The sequence below is a fragment of the Motacilla alba genome, chromosome 3, assembly GCF_015832195.1.
Source record: "Motacilla alba alba isolate MOTALB_02 chromosome 3, Motacilla_alba_V1.0_pri, whole genome shotgun sequence".
Lineage (NCBI taxonomy): Eukaryota > Metazoa > Chordata > Aves > Passeriformes > Motacillidae > Motacilla > Motacilla alba.
In genome coordinates this window covers 86,289,833-86,304,759 of record NC_052018.1, presented here as the reverse complement: position 1 = coordinate 86,304,759, position 14,927 = coordinate 86,289,833, and the positions used below count along the sequence as shown (strand labels likewise).

General features: G+C 44.0%; 1 protein-coding gene across 1 annotated transcript; it reads right to left on the bottom strand.

The window, feature by feature from the left end:
• Positions 1 to 410: 410 nt before the first annotated feature.
• On the bottom strand, positions 411 to 13,779 carry CALM2 (calmodulin 2). Its single transcript, XM_038132555.1, has 6 exons — positions 13,624 to 13,779; positions 9,337 to 9,367; positions 4,172 to 4,315; positions 3,987 to 4,093; positions 3,000 to 3,135; positions 411 to 1,676 (listed from the first exon to the last, which is right to left on the bottom strand). The coding sequence occupies exons 1-6, from the start codon at positions 13,624 to 13,626 to the stop codon at positions 1,648 to 1,650; spliced, it is 450 nt and encodes a 149-aa protein (XP_037988483.1). The 5' UTR covers positions 13,627 to 13,779; the 3' UTR covers positions 411 to 1,647.
• Between the last annotated feature and the right edge of the window lie 1,148 nt (positions 13,780 to 14,927).

Genomic DNA, 14,927 nt, shown 5'->3' with positions numbered 1-14,927 from the left:
GGTACCCAGAAGCAGGGGCCCATGCTTTGAAGGCCAGCAGAATCCCCAGACAAGATACCCATACAGCATATGGACAGTCAAGGCAGTTGTTGCCAGAAGGGTACAGAAGCAATGGGCATGAGCAGCCTCTGGCATTCTTTTGAGTTCTTGGATTTGTCCTTGGTAGAAACCAGGTTTCTCTTCCACTTGAAAAAAATTAAACCTTGACGGAAAACTAGTGCTAGAAGCACAGTCATGCTCAATAACAATTGAGGAAGAGAATGTTTTGCTTCTGTACTTTGAGCTGACTGCATTCTGAATGGCAACTCAGACATGGCAGTTTCAGAAAAGCCCAAGTGTGAGACTAAGTTACCCCAATGTAGCAACTGACAGGGAATAAACTCCAAAATAATTAAAAGAAAGCAAACAGGTTTAGTTGTCCGAACAAGGAATTTTAATTTTAGGTCAACTATTGAACTAGGTCAACATCCAGTTCACAATGTCTACAGATAGTGGGCATAGCCAGTCACTACGGTAAGTTTATTGAAGCACCAAGCTCCACACAAGACTGTAAAATACATTTTAAACTACTAGTAAGAAAGCTTCTTCAAGTCAACAATACTATTAAGGGCCAGAGTTTAAGGACTAAGTTTTCACCTTCCAAGCTATTTTAAGACAGCCAATCCATTGCATAAGCAAACCAAACTGCTACATACTGAAACACAGAGCAGCAACTGCATTGAACAATTCCTGTAAATAATTCAAGGATACATTGAAACAGTATGGGTAAATTGTAATTTTTTATTGGAAAACAAATATACAACTTGGAATGGATTTGAGGCAAATCGTGCCATAAGCAGATTTTTTTGAAAATAAGTGGCTAAACAAAGTTTAAAAAGCATAGTAACAAGAGGAGAAAATGTTTTCTGGCACAGGACCAGCAGTACAAAAAAAAACTTGTGTACGAGTACCTGGATAAATCACCCGTTTTGCATTAGTGCAACTTAAGTTTCATATTGTTGACTGTCAATCGTCTACAACGTTAAGACTCCACATTTCAACAACATGTTACAGGTATGGCCACAAACAAGTTACTGTGAAGTAAGCTAGGAGAATGACTTTTACAGTGCATTAGCCACGTGATATATGCTATTCATGTCATTTTATCCTGCGGTTAAGCTGCAAGAGTCCTTATCCTCCCATCACAGAAAGGGGTAAAAACTCCTATAGGAAAAACTCCTATGTACTCGTGAACTAGAACCAGCATGTTGCTTTAACTAAGGATCAGCTAATGCAGGGTAAACCCTAGCTTACTTTATGTAACTTGTCACACTAGTCATACCTAAGTTTCCTAGAGAAAGCTACTTTTTTAATAGACAATCCAGATGTTCCCTCAGTTAACCAACTTCATCTAACTTTAGATGTGCAGAAGGGCTTAAATATCCAGAGTAAGCCACATGCAACATTTGTTACTTAGATCAATTTTCCAAAAATCAGAACAATGACAGTAAGATAAAGGAGAAAAACATGAAGGAATGGCCTTCTAATTACTATACATGCATAATCTTTTGACAGTAAGGGAAAAACCTTTTACAGATAAGTTACAAACAGAGAAAAGGCAAATAAACAATTTTGTACAAGAAATTTAACACATTCTGTACAACGTCTTCACTTCGCTGTCATCATTTGTACAAACTCTGTAAAAGGAAAGAGTTGCATAAGTTATTTGAAGAAAAAAAATCTGAATTGCAAGATCTGAGAAGTGGCCTTACCAGTGCTGAACATTTGTTTCAAAACTGCATTTTCAGTTACATTCAAAAAAGCATCTTCAAGACAGGGCCCTTTTCCAGTAATCACACCTAAACTCATCCTATTTTTAACGATAAAAGGCCTTTATTTTTCTGTAAAAGTTGGTCCCTCAGTGACCTGGGGAACAGCTTTACTTCCAACATAAAACATTACAGGGATCCTATGCCCACAGACTTATAGATGGGGACAAGATATCAAAGAATGACTAAAAGATCACTACAAATCACACTGAAGTGACAATCAACTAATAAAGTGTACAGGCAGATATTGTGTCAATTTGAACTTTTATTTTCCAGAGCAGAATGGAAAGTCTTACTATTTTATTTTGTCTGGCTGGCTTTAAGCAACTGATTCAATGCTTAGTCATAAATCATTTCAAGTTAGAACCCACATAATAGGATTCTTCATTCATCTTGCTGCAACATAGTTTCAGGTACAATAATGACAGGAAACCCAGAATCTAAAAGAAGTTAACTGGTTGCTCAAGTTTTGAAAGAGCAACTGGAAACAACAGGGACACATACTCTCTAGAGTGCCAGTCTCTGAACAGCCTACTCAAACAGCGATGAAGCAGCAGCCTTGTACATACAAATTACTTCTCACTCACAGAAGTCTGTGTACCCTTAGGCCACAATGAAAAAGGCCTCAAAGGGAAGGCATACCTACACCTCAGAAACAGCACAGATATTATCTGAAAATACCCTAGATTATTGTTGCAGCTGAATTACACGAAATAAATGTATTTAAAATATCTTCTGAAGGTCTTGAAATTTCCACATATTTCAGAGGCTTTCCCCTTTTGATTAGCAAGTAATTTTAAAAGCATTAATGACAAAAGAGTGACATCCTACAGTCAGACCAACATGCATTAGTTAACAGAACAGTATGAACAATACGTGAACATCTCTTGACAACTTGCTTATTCTAATGGTCATTAGACATCATTAGATTTACAAAGTGAACTCTTACCCTGAACAGCTGAATAGTCCTTTTTCCGCCTTTGGCACAAAGGCAGCAATAACACTCAAACTTAAACCCATTGAGAGGTACACAATGTACATACTAATTGAACATTAGCTTAAAGGAACACTGTGTGTTCAGATGAACTTGTCTGAACACTGCTCTATTTAAACTTGGTGTGGCTATCAGCACCCACACAAGAACAAGCATGAGAAGTGCTACACAAAAAGAATCAATTAACAACTCCTTACCTTCATAGTTTACTTGACCATCACCATCAATGTCTGCTTCCCTAATCATTTCATCAACTTCTTCATCTGTTAGCTTCTCGCCCAGATTTGTCATCACATGACGGAGTTCTGCAGCACTAATGTAACCATTACCATCCTGGGAGGAGAAAAAGGAACACTGGAATAGACTTGCCTAAGGCCTAATGACTTAACTGTAACTTAAGAACATTGCAGAGCAAATGAACATTAAGAAGTTAACACAGCCTTAACCATCAGCACATGTACCTTGCACAAGGTACATGAGAACTGTAAGCATATCTTCAGCATTGTCCAAGCTCTTTGGGCATTGTAATATTATCTTTTAGTCTTTGACGGTCCTATTCTGACATTTTTAAACCATGAACAATGCAATCAGCACCTTTTGCAACTTCTTAGGTGAGGGATGCCTATTAAATCACATGACTGTGGTTCAAGTGGTGATTTCTTAGAACAGAAGCTACTTATCTGATTTGCCTGTTTCATGGGAGTCGAGCACAAAGCCACGAGGACTTCAGAGATGACTTTTCCATATTCCAGTACTAGCTGGGACACTGCATATTGAAGTGTACACTAACTCAACTGATGTTTTCCTCCCCACACCCCAAGGCACCTCACATGTTTTCAGCTCCAAGGTCCATCTTAAGTAAGCTGAGTAACTTCAGATTCTTTTAGCAATTTACTTAGCAAAGACTACATGAAAGACTTACAACATTAACATTTTAAATACTTAAAACATCTGGAAGTATTTCAGTATCTCAGCAAGCAGTACTTTAAATCGCGTCACTTATAACTATCCTGACAACTCATCTGACTTCCCCATACCACCACAGCAGACCGAGCTCTAGGGCGACTGGCCAGCCTAGAGGCTCTCTGTGACAGACTGCAGATATCCCTCAGATCTGTGGGAAAGCACGTTACAATCAGACTGAATTTTCTTAACAGAAATATTCAAGGTAGACATTACAGTACCTTGTCAAAAACACGGAACGCTTCTCTAATTTCTTCTTCACTATCTGTATCTTTCATTTTTCTTGCCATCATTGTCAGAAATTCTGGAAAGTCAATTGTGCCATTGCCTGAAAGGTTGAAAAGATCTTTGTTAGAAAAGCATGGTTTAGGCACTTTATTAAATTACTTATTAGTAAAGTTCTTACCATCAGCATCTACTTCATTGATCATATCCTGTAGCTCTGCTTCTGTGGGGTTTTGACCAAGTGATCTCATCACTGTCCCCAACTCCTTTGTAGTTATAGTACCATCACCATCCTTGTCAAATAGTGAAAAAGCTTCTTTGAATTCTGTACAAAAACAAAAAAAAAAGTTAATCCCTAGAACTTTGAAATGTTAGCAATCAAAAAATTGACTGCTACTGATCGCTGCAAGTTACAAAATTTGATTTCCATCTTCTTAGAAAATTTTGGTATACTGCTCAGCCTGCTATAATTGCAATGGCAATATGGCAGCATCAGCATCTGAAAACACACCCACCAGTCCACTGATGAACCACAAGCTGACCTAAATTAGGATGGAAGGTCATCCATTTCCAAAAGACTAAGATGTTTGTTACTGTCTATCTTGAATGAGGGTTACTAACATGGAGCTGAATATAGCTGACTGCAACTACAACGATCCGCATCCTTGGTAGGAATTGCATCTTAAAATAAAACAATATGGAATTGCAATAAAAAAATTAAAAATGGTACCTTAAAAGTACATATGGTACAACTTAATAGCACTTTAATTACTAATAGAGGAGATGAGTCAACGGAAAAAGGTATTATCAGACCAAACTACACCCAAGTTTCTCAATATAAGCCACTTCCGCTGGACACAGATGTCTGAACATTATATGCTACCACAATTGTTCAAGGAGGAAAGCCACTGGAGTCTTCATTCTGAAAAGCTGCTTACAAAACTGCTTCAGCCCTACTGTATCCTGAAACAGCCTTCACAGAAATGTTTCCAACCAGTTCTAAGACTGCTTTGCTTTGTTTCAACACTACCTCTTAACCCCCTACAATGGCTGTACTGTAGCCAGGAAGATTAATACAAGCATAACGTGTTTAATTGTCCAGTCCAAAAATGGAGTTGGTTTTAATCCATGCCATCTGTCTTTGGCCGCAGACCTCAAACTAGCTCACTGGCCTGTGGAAGCTCATACACACACGACAGTTAAGCAGGAGCATCTTGTCTGTTCCCTTGCAGACCTCAGATCCCTTTACAGCTTTTGAGCCTTTTGAGAGATGATGGTTCTGGACAACCTGTCAGCTCAAGGGTACTCCTGCATCAGAAATATTTCCAATAATTGTTTTTTTCAACATTTCCACGCAGCCAGCTTTCCAGATGGTGGGTTTCCCAGACCAGAATTAGCCACAGTAGATGTTTCCACATGACCTGAATGAAGCCTTTACTTCATACTCTGAAACTCTTGAGGTGAGCACAAGCTGGCAAGTGTTGAAGATTCAAATATAAAAATAGGTTTTTAATAGTTCATGAATGCAGCTACAACACCGGAGCCACACAGTCAAATTCCATGGAGGAAAAAAACCCCACTACTCTTCTACATTTATGTCTGAAGTGTTCCAAGCGCCAACCCCCACTGTTTAGCCCATCAGAATCAGAGCAAGGCTACCACAGGACCTGAAGAAACAGTTTCCAGCTAATATGTATAAATCACAAAGCAGAAACAAGTAGATACAACCTGTACCTGCAATTCCTTCCAAATGGTCTTTGAGGGGCTAGTTTCAGTTATCTTGAAGGCAACAAACCTTGAAGGTTTCTTAGGGCTGAGCTCCTACCCCAGGGAAGAAAATGCTTTTGGATCAATCCTAGTAGAGACATTCACAGTCTATCATGGAAGAACCTCAAAAGGGGAAAGTTGCATCCTCATGAAGAGTCAAGTGCTCAAGCATTATTCAAAACGGTTAGCTGTTAACCACTTCATCCTTCACGTGAAAATCAACCATCACTAACCAAAATGTAAAGCACACTTCACAGTACTACACTGACTCTGCTTCAAAAGGGCAATACTTAATTCATATACAAAACTCCAAGACTTGCTTTCTGTAAGATGGGCATTTTAGTGGTGTATTCTTAACACTTGGAAGGAACCATTCCAAGGACAACTCTACCCTTCTTTTACTCAAAGTTGCAATAGGTTAAGAAACAACCAGATATAAACCATAAAGAAAATAAAGCAAGTTGAGGATTAGCAGCATATTCCTGCTTGAAATGCTGAATCAAGTTAAGAATACCATTAAAATACCTCTCTAACCACTTCTAGGAACCACCTCCGGTAATTAGAACAAAGGAGTGACAACATACAAGATGCAGTTAGACTAGAACAGGAACAACCTGGCATAGCTTTGCAGGATTTGCAGCTATGGCTAGTGAAGGCACCTATGAAATACTGAAGTTCAGTGAGTAACTCAATTCTGGCATCCTGCAACATAAGGTTATAAAACATACCATGCACACTTAAACACCTTGATTTCATATAGCATGCAAAGCAAATCCCCTTTATTCCACACCAACCTGCAAATGAAAATTCTCTGCTAAGACTACAAGGTTTCAGCCTTTCCACCCTTCTGAAAAGCATCCTGCATCCCGAGAAAAAGACTACTTCCAGGCCCCATGAAAGACATGCTAATCCAACAATGTGAACTCTAACAACCTAGCTCAGAATGTTCTTTCAACCATAGCTTCAGAGGCATCTGGGCACCACATCACCTTTTCAAATGTAGTGGCAGCCTTCAGTGACCTAATATGTTCAGTGAACCAGGACTACCACATCCACTGCTACACTATTTAGCCAGCTATGCCTGGAACTTTTATAGGAGAATGCCAATTGTTCTCTTCACAGCTACCAGGACCTCAACACTTAAACATGTCTATTTCTACTACGACCAATTTTAAATCACTGCTGTGGCCAAATCCCCAACAGAGAACCACAGCACACCAAAGGAACGAGGCAGTGAACACCATACATAGGCCTGCTTGTACACAGAGCCCATTTAGAACTCTGAAGCCCAGGGGAAGAACAGCTCACTCGACCAGTCGGCTTCGGGACAAAAGCATCTCCAGGCTGCTCTGCCATCTGACCACCCAGGTAGTCCTGACCCCATTACCTTTGTAATACAACACTTAACCAAAGCGAGAGCCACTTGACTTCGCAACTCCAATTCTCACTGAATGAAACTGCAGCCAGTATTACCATTCTGCAGCTACTTGGCTTTCAGTATCAGTCTTGCATATAAACAAAATCTGGAAAGGTTTTCACCCCTACCTACACTGACAAGAAGCTTCACTCCTATATAATCAACATGTTCCACAGGAAATGCCATCTGGAACCTTTAACAACTGCATTGTGATGCTTCACAGCAGAGGGGGAAGGATTTAAGTCCTGGGGAAGTGGCTGCTTTAAGTACTCTGGTCTTCTGTTTTAGGAATGGCAATGTAATGTCACCTCTACCTTGCAGTACCATTTCCTATGTCTGCCTTCAAACCAAACGCTATGGATCTCCAGGGAAGCTCAATTAGTCTGGTGGTGGCTCAAGTTTTCCTAGCCAGTCTCTGTAAAACATTTAAACTGTACCTCTAAAGAGTCTTCCCAGGCAAGACCACAGACCACTGGCCTTAGTTTTGCTGTTTGGCCAACAGCAAAACTAAGCAGATGCAACCTTTGCTAAGCGGTACTGAGAATGATTCCTTCATACATCACCAGTGGGCTTATGTCTTCAGACCTGAGGCTCATGGTTTACTTGCAAATACATTTGCTTAACAAAACATCACAGCTGCCCAGCAAGTGGCAGGCCTTTTTACACTGGCTACTAAGATATACTTTCAATCCTTCCATGCAGTTGAAAGCCTCTATTCCAGTACGACAGGCTCGTCAATACTTACTTTTGCCTCTGAGGAGTATATGACCATTACTGAATAGCTAAAATTCACACTAATCCCAAGGTAGTGTTAGCAAGCTTCCTGATTATATTCCATAATTAGCTATGTCAACTAATAAAGCTTCTACAATTAACAACTGGAACAATGAACCATTATTGAAAAGACAGCAGCAACAATTGATAAAGCCTGCTCTAACTAAACTGATCACAAAATCCTTATGCTATGTAGGCCAGTTCCCAAAAAAAAAAAAAACCAAACCAAACTGAAGTTGAACTAAATTTGGCTTGTGCTTACTTGTAGACACTACCATGGCAACAAGTAAATAGACTAAGGACTTTCCACAAAACCATAATTAGTCTCCTTTGAGTAAAAGCAAGCTTCTAAAGTCTAAAAGCTACAGAAGAATGTTCCTAACACTTCAGATTTGGCAATTATGGCAAAAACAAACCAGCTCATAATGAAACTTCTGTTTAATACAGTGTCTTCAAGAGCTACACCACAGCTGAACAGTAGTATCTCAGAGGCTGTTCTTCGTATGCTTGACCTGGTACTATTAGATTAGCAGAACCCTAACATCCCCCAAAGTAATTTCATTTCACATGACAGTAACGCACATTAAGTCTTCCCAGTATTAACACCATACACTTGTCACATCGAAATCATGAAGCTCTTGAACATCCATGGCAAAGCTGAATTCCGTATTACCAGCTTTAAATCCCAGCTGTTACTGAAGTTAAGATCAGTCTACTGACAGCAATGAGACAGGTAAGTAAGTTTGTGCAGCCTGCATGAGGAGGTCATAATAACCACAAGTTTTTGCCATTAGTAAATGGCTGCCAATGCACATAACTCATTCTAATACCAAAATATAACAGATGCATATTTATTTAAGCATTTCAGAGCAAGTGCCAGACCATCAGAACATCACACACACAACACTTGTGTCCAAGTACACAATACAGTTCCAAATATGGAATATCAAGAGTTGTCATCATCAATCTGCTGTCATCAACAAGAGCCACTCAAACATCTTTGCTGACAGACAGCAAAGTAAATTATTTTGCCTTCTGTTAAAAAAGCACTGCAGATTCCAACCTTCACCAGATCTGCTGTCATCCCCTGTGCCCCACCACCCCTTTCAGTCTGCACTTGGGACAATTTTGTGAGAGAATAATCACCAGTCTACCAGCCAGAAAACTGTGAGGATTGTTTAACTATATTACCTACGTAACTATAATTCATTATATCCATGGTGCTTTTACAGTAGATAAGCCTTTAAAAATTAGGTGACAAATTAAAACATTCCACCATACTACTTTAGTATATAAGAAAGCTAAATATCTTGTGTAACACAGACTGTCGCTGGATTAAGAGATGTGCCAGGTCAAGCAGGAGTAGCAACACAACACAAAAACCTCACCTGCAATCTGCTCTTCTGTCAGTTGATCAGCCTGCAATAAAAGAGAAGATGATTACAGTTGTAGCAAAAGTTCAAGGCAAACTAAGACAGACTTGTAGAGGCCTCCGAGTATGGTAGCTGCTCTTTGGGACTGATTTGTAGCATTCTGGAATAGTCCTAATAAAGCTCAAAAGTCATCAGGATTGCTTGCTAAGTAAGAACTGGCAGCCTGTTATCCTCTCCAGACCCTGCAATATCCCATACTCTCAAGCAATAGATTATCATGTGTATCAATCAATAATCCAAGCAGTGCTTGCAAGCTCAAGGCACACAGGTCCCTTTAGAACCACAGACTGGGTTTAAAAACTCCTTTACACAGCACACTACTAACTTCAGCCTCAACACTGAACACTTCAGGTCTCAGTAATGCAGCAGTAACCTCCAAACGCCAAATTTAAGGCAGACTAGCTAAATCAGAAAAGCACTCTCTTCACTAAAATTAAATCATCCCCTGATTTACATGAAACCTCATGTCCAAGACCTGGCTAAGAGACAAGGTAGCAGCTTCAGTCCAAGTGGGTAATTTCAGTGGCACACAGCCTGCCTACACTTTTATCAGCCCATTGTCTGCATTGACTCAGTCAGCACAAGGTAACAGGGACAACGGAGAAAGGTTCTGTGGTCTAAGACAATTTCTGCATCAGCTGGGTAAGCTCCAGTGTACACCTCATTCTCCCCTCTCACCAGTTTTGATTAGATTTGATAGCAATGAAAACCATCAATCTTTCAGGCCAAACCCAAAATGAACTTTTGCTCTTGAAAGAACACCGTGTTTGAGGACTGTAGAAATACTCTCCCTAGGTTCTCAAACCAGCTGATTCTTCAAATTCTGGGTAGCTTGAGTTGAGTTGCGAGGTAACACACCTCCTTCAGGGAAACTTCCTGAACCCTTTACTGAAGCGTAAAAACCACTAAAATACAGAAAAGACACATTCACTGCTGAAACACACCAGTTTTTCAGCTTCTTTCCTCTTGTGACCATTTAAGCAGCAACCTTTCAATAATCACAGCAATATTGACTGAAAAATTTTCTGTCATAACTATGCCCACCAAAGTCTCACTCCACATTAGCATCTGTCAGGGAAAGACTCAGAAAAATGTATTTACAATACCTGTCAATTTCTACTTTGTCAATTTCAATTACATTTTTATACTGCATGGGAACATTTAAGTTACCAGCTGCTGCTTATTCTTCCTGTAACAGAAGTGAGGTGGCTGCTCAAGCAGTCGTACAAATGCTGAACTGCTTACAAATCCCTCTGTGCACACAACACAGCAACAGCCCAAGATAAAGGCCACAGACTGGCTGGGGCTCACCTACTTTAAGAATCAAGACCATGCAACCGAGGAGCTCCTACAGCAGCAGACAATGCTATTGGCAGCTACAGATTCATTTCTGCTGCAGGAACCATTCCCATGCAGGTTCCACTTTTTGTTAAAAAAGACTAGCAGGGCAGCGGTTCTGCTGAGAACATAACCAATTCAAAACTAAGCTTTGGCATGGAAATGTTCCACTGGTCACTTAGCAGAAGCCTAACAGATTTTCACCTGGCTGCAGAGTGTCATTAACACAGACTCAAACCTTTGCATGCTATTTACATTTTTATTGTTCGAGTTAAGAGAATGATGTGTTACATTTCCATAACATATCTATATCCACAGAAAACTGTAGATCAGATTTAAGCAGTAAGAACCTAGTTTATTCAGGTCAATACTTAAGGGTTATCAAGTTGAGTCATATACTGCTTTATATAAACAATTTTATGTGGAGACATGACATAGCAGTATGTAAGTTGTTAAGCATTCCTAAACTCTTCCTTCTTTATAAAGAGAAACTCTTCCAGCAATTTAAGACATCCTAACCACGAATTTGGATGAGCTCTGACAATACCTGCAAGAGGTGCAGTGTTTGAGAAGAGCACAAAGCTTATTAGAAGGCACAGGTACGAAGCAGTTGAAAGATAAGCGGGGAGGTGGGGCAAGGTTGAACAAACACCATCTGTACTCTGCAGTGCTGGGCTCTGCAGGCACTGCTGCGCAACAGCAGTAAAAGGCGGAGCCAGCGAGCCTGCCAGCTCCCTGCCTCCCGTGCCACCCAGGTGGAGGGCTATCGGCCTGGAACCCTGCCTGCCGCTTACAGGCCGCTGTGGCTTTCCTAGAGGGGCCTCCCGGAGCTCTTGATAATGGTGCACCCCGCACGTGACAGCGCGCACACCTCCACCCGTGCAACGCAACTTCCAGGCGGCTGAACGCTGACCGTGAGGCGCACATGCTGAAGGTCTGAAACGCCCTTACTGTGGCCGAGACCCACCCGAAAGCCTCATTCGATGCCATTTCCAGCTTTGACGTGGCTTTCTGTGATTCACGCTGCAGCACTTTTATTTTCATTGCAATAGCTCCTACCCCCCCCCCACACCCCCGACTGTGCGGAGGGCCTGACAAAGAAGCCAAACCTCCCAGGAAAGCTGCCGTGTGCGGCCGATGCTGTGGCACACGCAGCCTCTAGAGGTAGAGCTCCATCACAGCCGCTATGGCCGCTCGGCAGTGAGCAGCGTGGGAGCTCCTGCACAGCGCTGGCGAACGCTGCCCCAGGCAGAGCTAGCAGCGAACCGCAGCGCAGGTGACGCTGCCGCCCTCTGAGATCCGGCTCCTCGGTGTACTTCGCAGGCATCGCATCTGAGGGACAATTCAGTTCTGGCAGGACTAACTAAAGAACAACAACCGGACTAGGCTATACAGACTAAAATTAGGTTTATGGTAGGTTAGCTTGTTTTGGGAGCAAATCATTCTGTCTTATCTAGTATGGGTAACACTGGACAGTCACAGGTTGAGCCGGTCTGGTCTGTCGGGATGAACTATAACCACATCCAAAGTGTCACCGTGCCTCCTGGACACACCCATTTTTACACAGACCTTCCTTGAAGATACTCCATTTTTGGTTCTGCACGGATGATGACTAAATGCAGTAAGTCTTTTGTTACTACATTCGTTGCCTTTTTTCCCCTTCCTGCTTTATGGATGGTTTGCTGTGTAAGTTCACAATTCAAGATAAAGAATAAATTCAGGCTTCTATTCACCAAGGTTTTTTTTTTTGCTCAGAGACAGCATTTCAAAAAAACCCAAATTTCAAGTAGCCATCGTTCACGCTAAACGTGATGAGCTGACAGTCATTTGATTCCTCAGAAGAATATAATGAATGAAAAAACAATTCCACTCTACTGCACCTTCTCTCAATGCAGAGATAGCACTAAGTGGTCAGTGGTGCTGCTTTGCCAACGGAATCGCTCCTTTTAGTACGTTTCTCAGCATCCACTTGTTTTAATTTTAAAAAAACCAACAAACGCTAAACTCACACCCTTTAGACTGAATTTGAAACCATTCTCCGATTTCACAAAACGTGTTCTATTTCGACACTGGAATACAATTCTGAACGCATGGCTAGTAATATTAAAAACGCAGGACTGTCCCTCCGCAATGACCAAAATGGGAAGCAAAAATTGCTAAAAAAAAAAAAAAAAAAAACCAACACAAATAATTCCTTGTCCAACAGAGCCACCAACAGCATGGCGCTACCACGGAATCGACAGGGGCTCCAAAGCGAACTGACAACAGGTCTAGCGAGGAGGGCGATGGTGCAGTGAGGCACAGCCTGCCCCTCATCATCATGCTGCTCAGAAGCTGCTGGGCTCCGCAGTGCACTACTATGACCAGGCGCAGCACACCTTGCTAGCGAGCCGGACAGCTTAGGCTGCCTCATTCAGCCGCACACGCCGAGAGCAGGGAGGCAGGAAGCGATAAGAAAGCAGAGATGGTGCCATCGTGGCAAGCTCCTTTCCCCCCTCCTCCCAAGACCGCGGGTCCCCTCCCAGGAGGGACCGCTATCCGCCGCTCCCCCAGGCAACGCCCGGCGCCGCCTCACGGCGCTCCCGCCGACCCAGGGGCCGTTTGGATTTGAATCCACACCAACGCCCCAGGGCGGGAAAGGGACCCGGGCGGGACCCGCCGCCACCACTTCCTCCCACGCAAACGGCGCCTCCGAACGGGACCCTCCGCCCCAGCCCGAGCCCGCCGGCCGCGGCGAGGGACAGCTTCATCCCTCCCTACACCCTTCTGCAGGCGACCTCGCCCCACAGCGGCCAACACCCCCTCCCCCCCGTCCCCCACCGCACCGAACCCAGCCGCCCCCATCCCTCCGCACCGCAGCATCGCCCGCCGAACCCCGCGGCTGCCCCGTGCCCAGGGACTCACCATGGTGGCCCGGCCTGGCTGCGGGGTGCGGTGGGAGCTGAGGGCTGCACGGGGCGCACGCTGCGCGACCTTCCCGCTGCACGGCTCGCCTCACACTGAGTCCTGCCCGCCCGCCGGCGGCGCCTCATAAACCGCCTCACCGCCCGGATCGCTCCGCGCCGCTCCCTCCCCCCTCCCCTTCCCCCGGCACTGAAGTGGATTGCGAAACGAGTCCCGGCTCTTCGCGCTCTCCTCGGCAGGGCGCCCCGCACCCCGAGCGCCGCTCCTTCCTGCCCCAGAGCCCCGGCGCAGGAAGGAGCGAGGTGCGGGATTCTGCGGGAAGCAACGCTAGTGAAGCGGTGGGGGAAGGGGGGCAGGGAGAGGAGGGGGGCGGGGACCCGGGCTAGGGGACCGGTGCTAGGGACTATTTCTCTGGGCGGAAGAGGATTTTAGGAAAAAATGCCGAGGAGTGTGGGGACTCCGTAAGGAGGGCGCTGATTGGTGGGTTCGTACCTGCAATGCGTCACTCGGACATGCACACTCTGGGCTGGGAAGGCGGGCACCCCTCCCCCCGCCCGCAGTGCGTGAGGGCCGGAGCGGCCCCGCAGCCCCGCGGAGCCGCCGCGGCCGCGCCGTGCCGGGCCCCCGGCCCAGGGCGGCAGCCGCGTCCCCCGGAGCGCGTTTGCTACAGTGTTTCGAGCCATTATCTCCATGCTGTGCTCCGGAAAGCCTCACCCACACAGAGTTACTAAATGAGACTTGCATCTCGCACGGTCCAGAAAAATTCCCACCTCGCGCTGCAAGCTGGAGATGCTTCGTCACTTGGTAGCGTTGTTGAAAAGAATAGATTTTACAGAATCAATTAGGTTGGGAACGATCTCTGAGATCATCGAGTCCAACCCGTGACCGATCACCACCATGTAACTAGACCGTGGCAGCCAGTGCCACATCCAGGCTTTCCTTTAACACCTCCAGGAGCGGTGGCTGCACCATCACCTCCCTGGGCGGCCCATTCCAATGTCTAATTTCCCTTTCTGTGAAGAAACTCTTCTGCACGTCCGACCTAAAATCCTCCAATTAGACATTTTCCCTTTTCCTGCCTCGTTTCCCCTGTTAGGAATCACATATACCCTGGTCCTGTGCCTAAGGACAGGTGGCCAGCAATTCTGTGCTAAAATCTGGAATCTTATAAGGGTTTTCTGTAAGATGCATTTGGACAAATGGCTCCAGGTGCAATTTTCATACTTGCACACGTATTTTCAAAGATAACTCAACAGAGAGCTGTAATATTGGCTGAGTCTGGTGACAGCAGGTCGACCTGTTCT

Excerpts from the sequence above, each read along its gene's own strand:
- CALM2 (XM_038132555.1), bottom strand. Across the intron at positions 4,094-4,171 it reads CAATGAAGTAGATGCTGATG|GCAATGGCACAATTGACTTT; the intron begins GTAAGAACTTTA and ends TCAACCTTTCAG. Across the intron at positions 3,136-3,986 it reads CGTTCCGTGTTTTTGACAAG|GATGGTAATGGTTACATTAG; the intron begins GTACTGTAATGT and ends TTCTCCTCCCAG.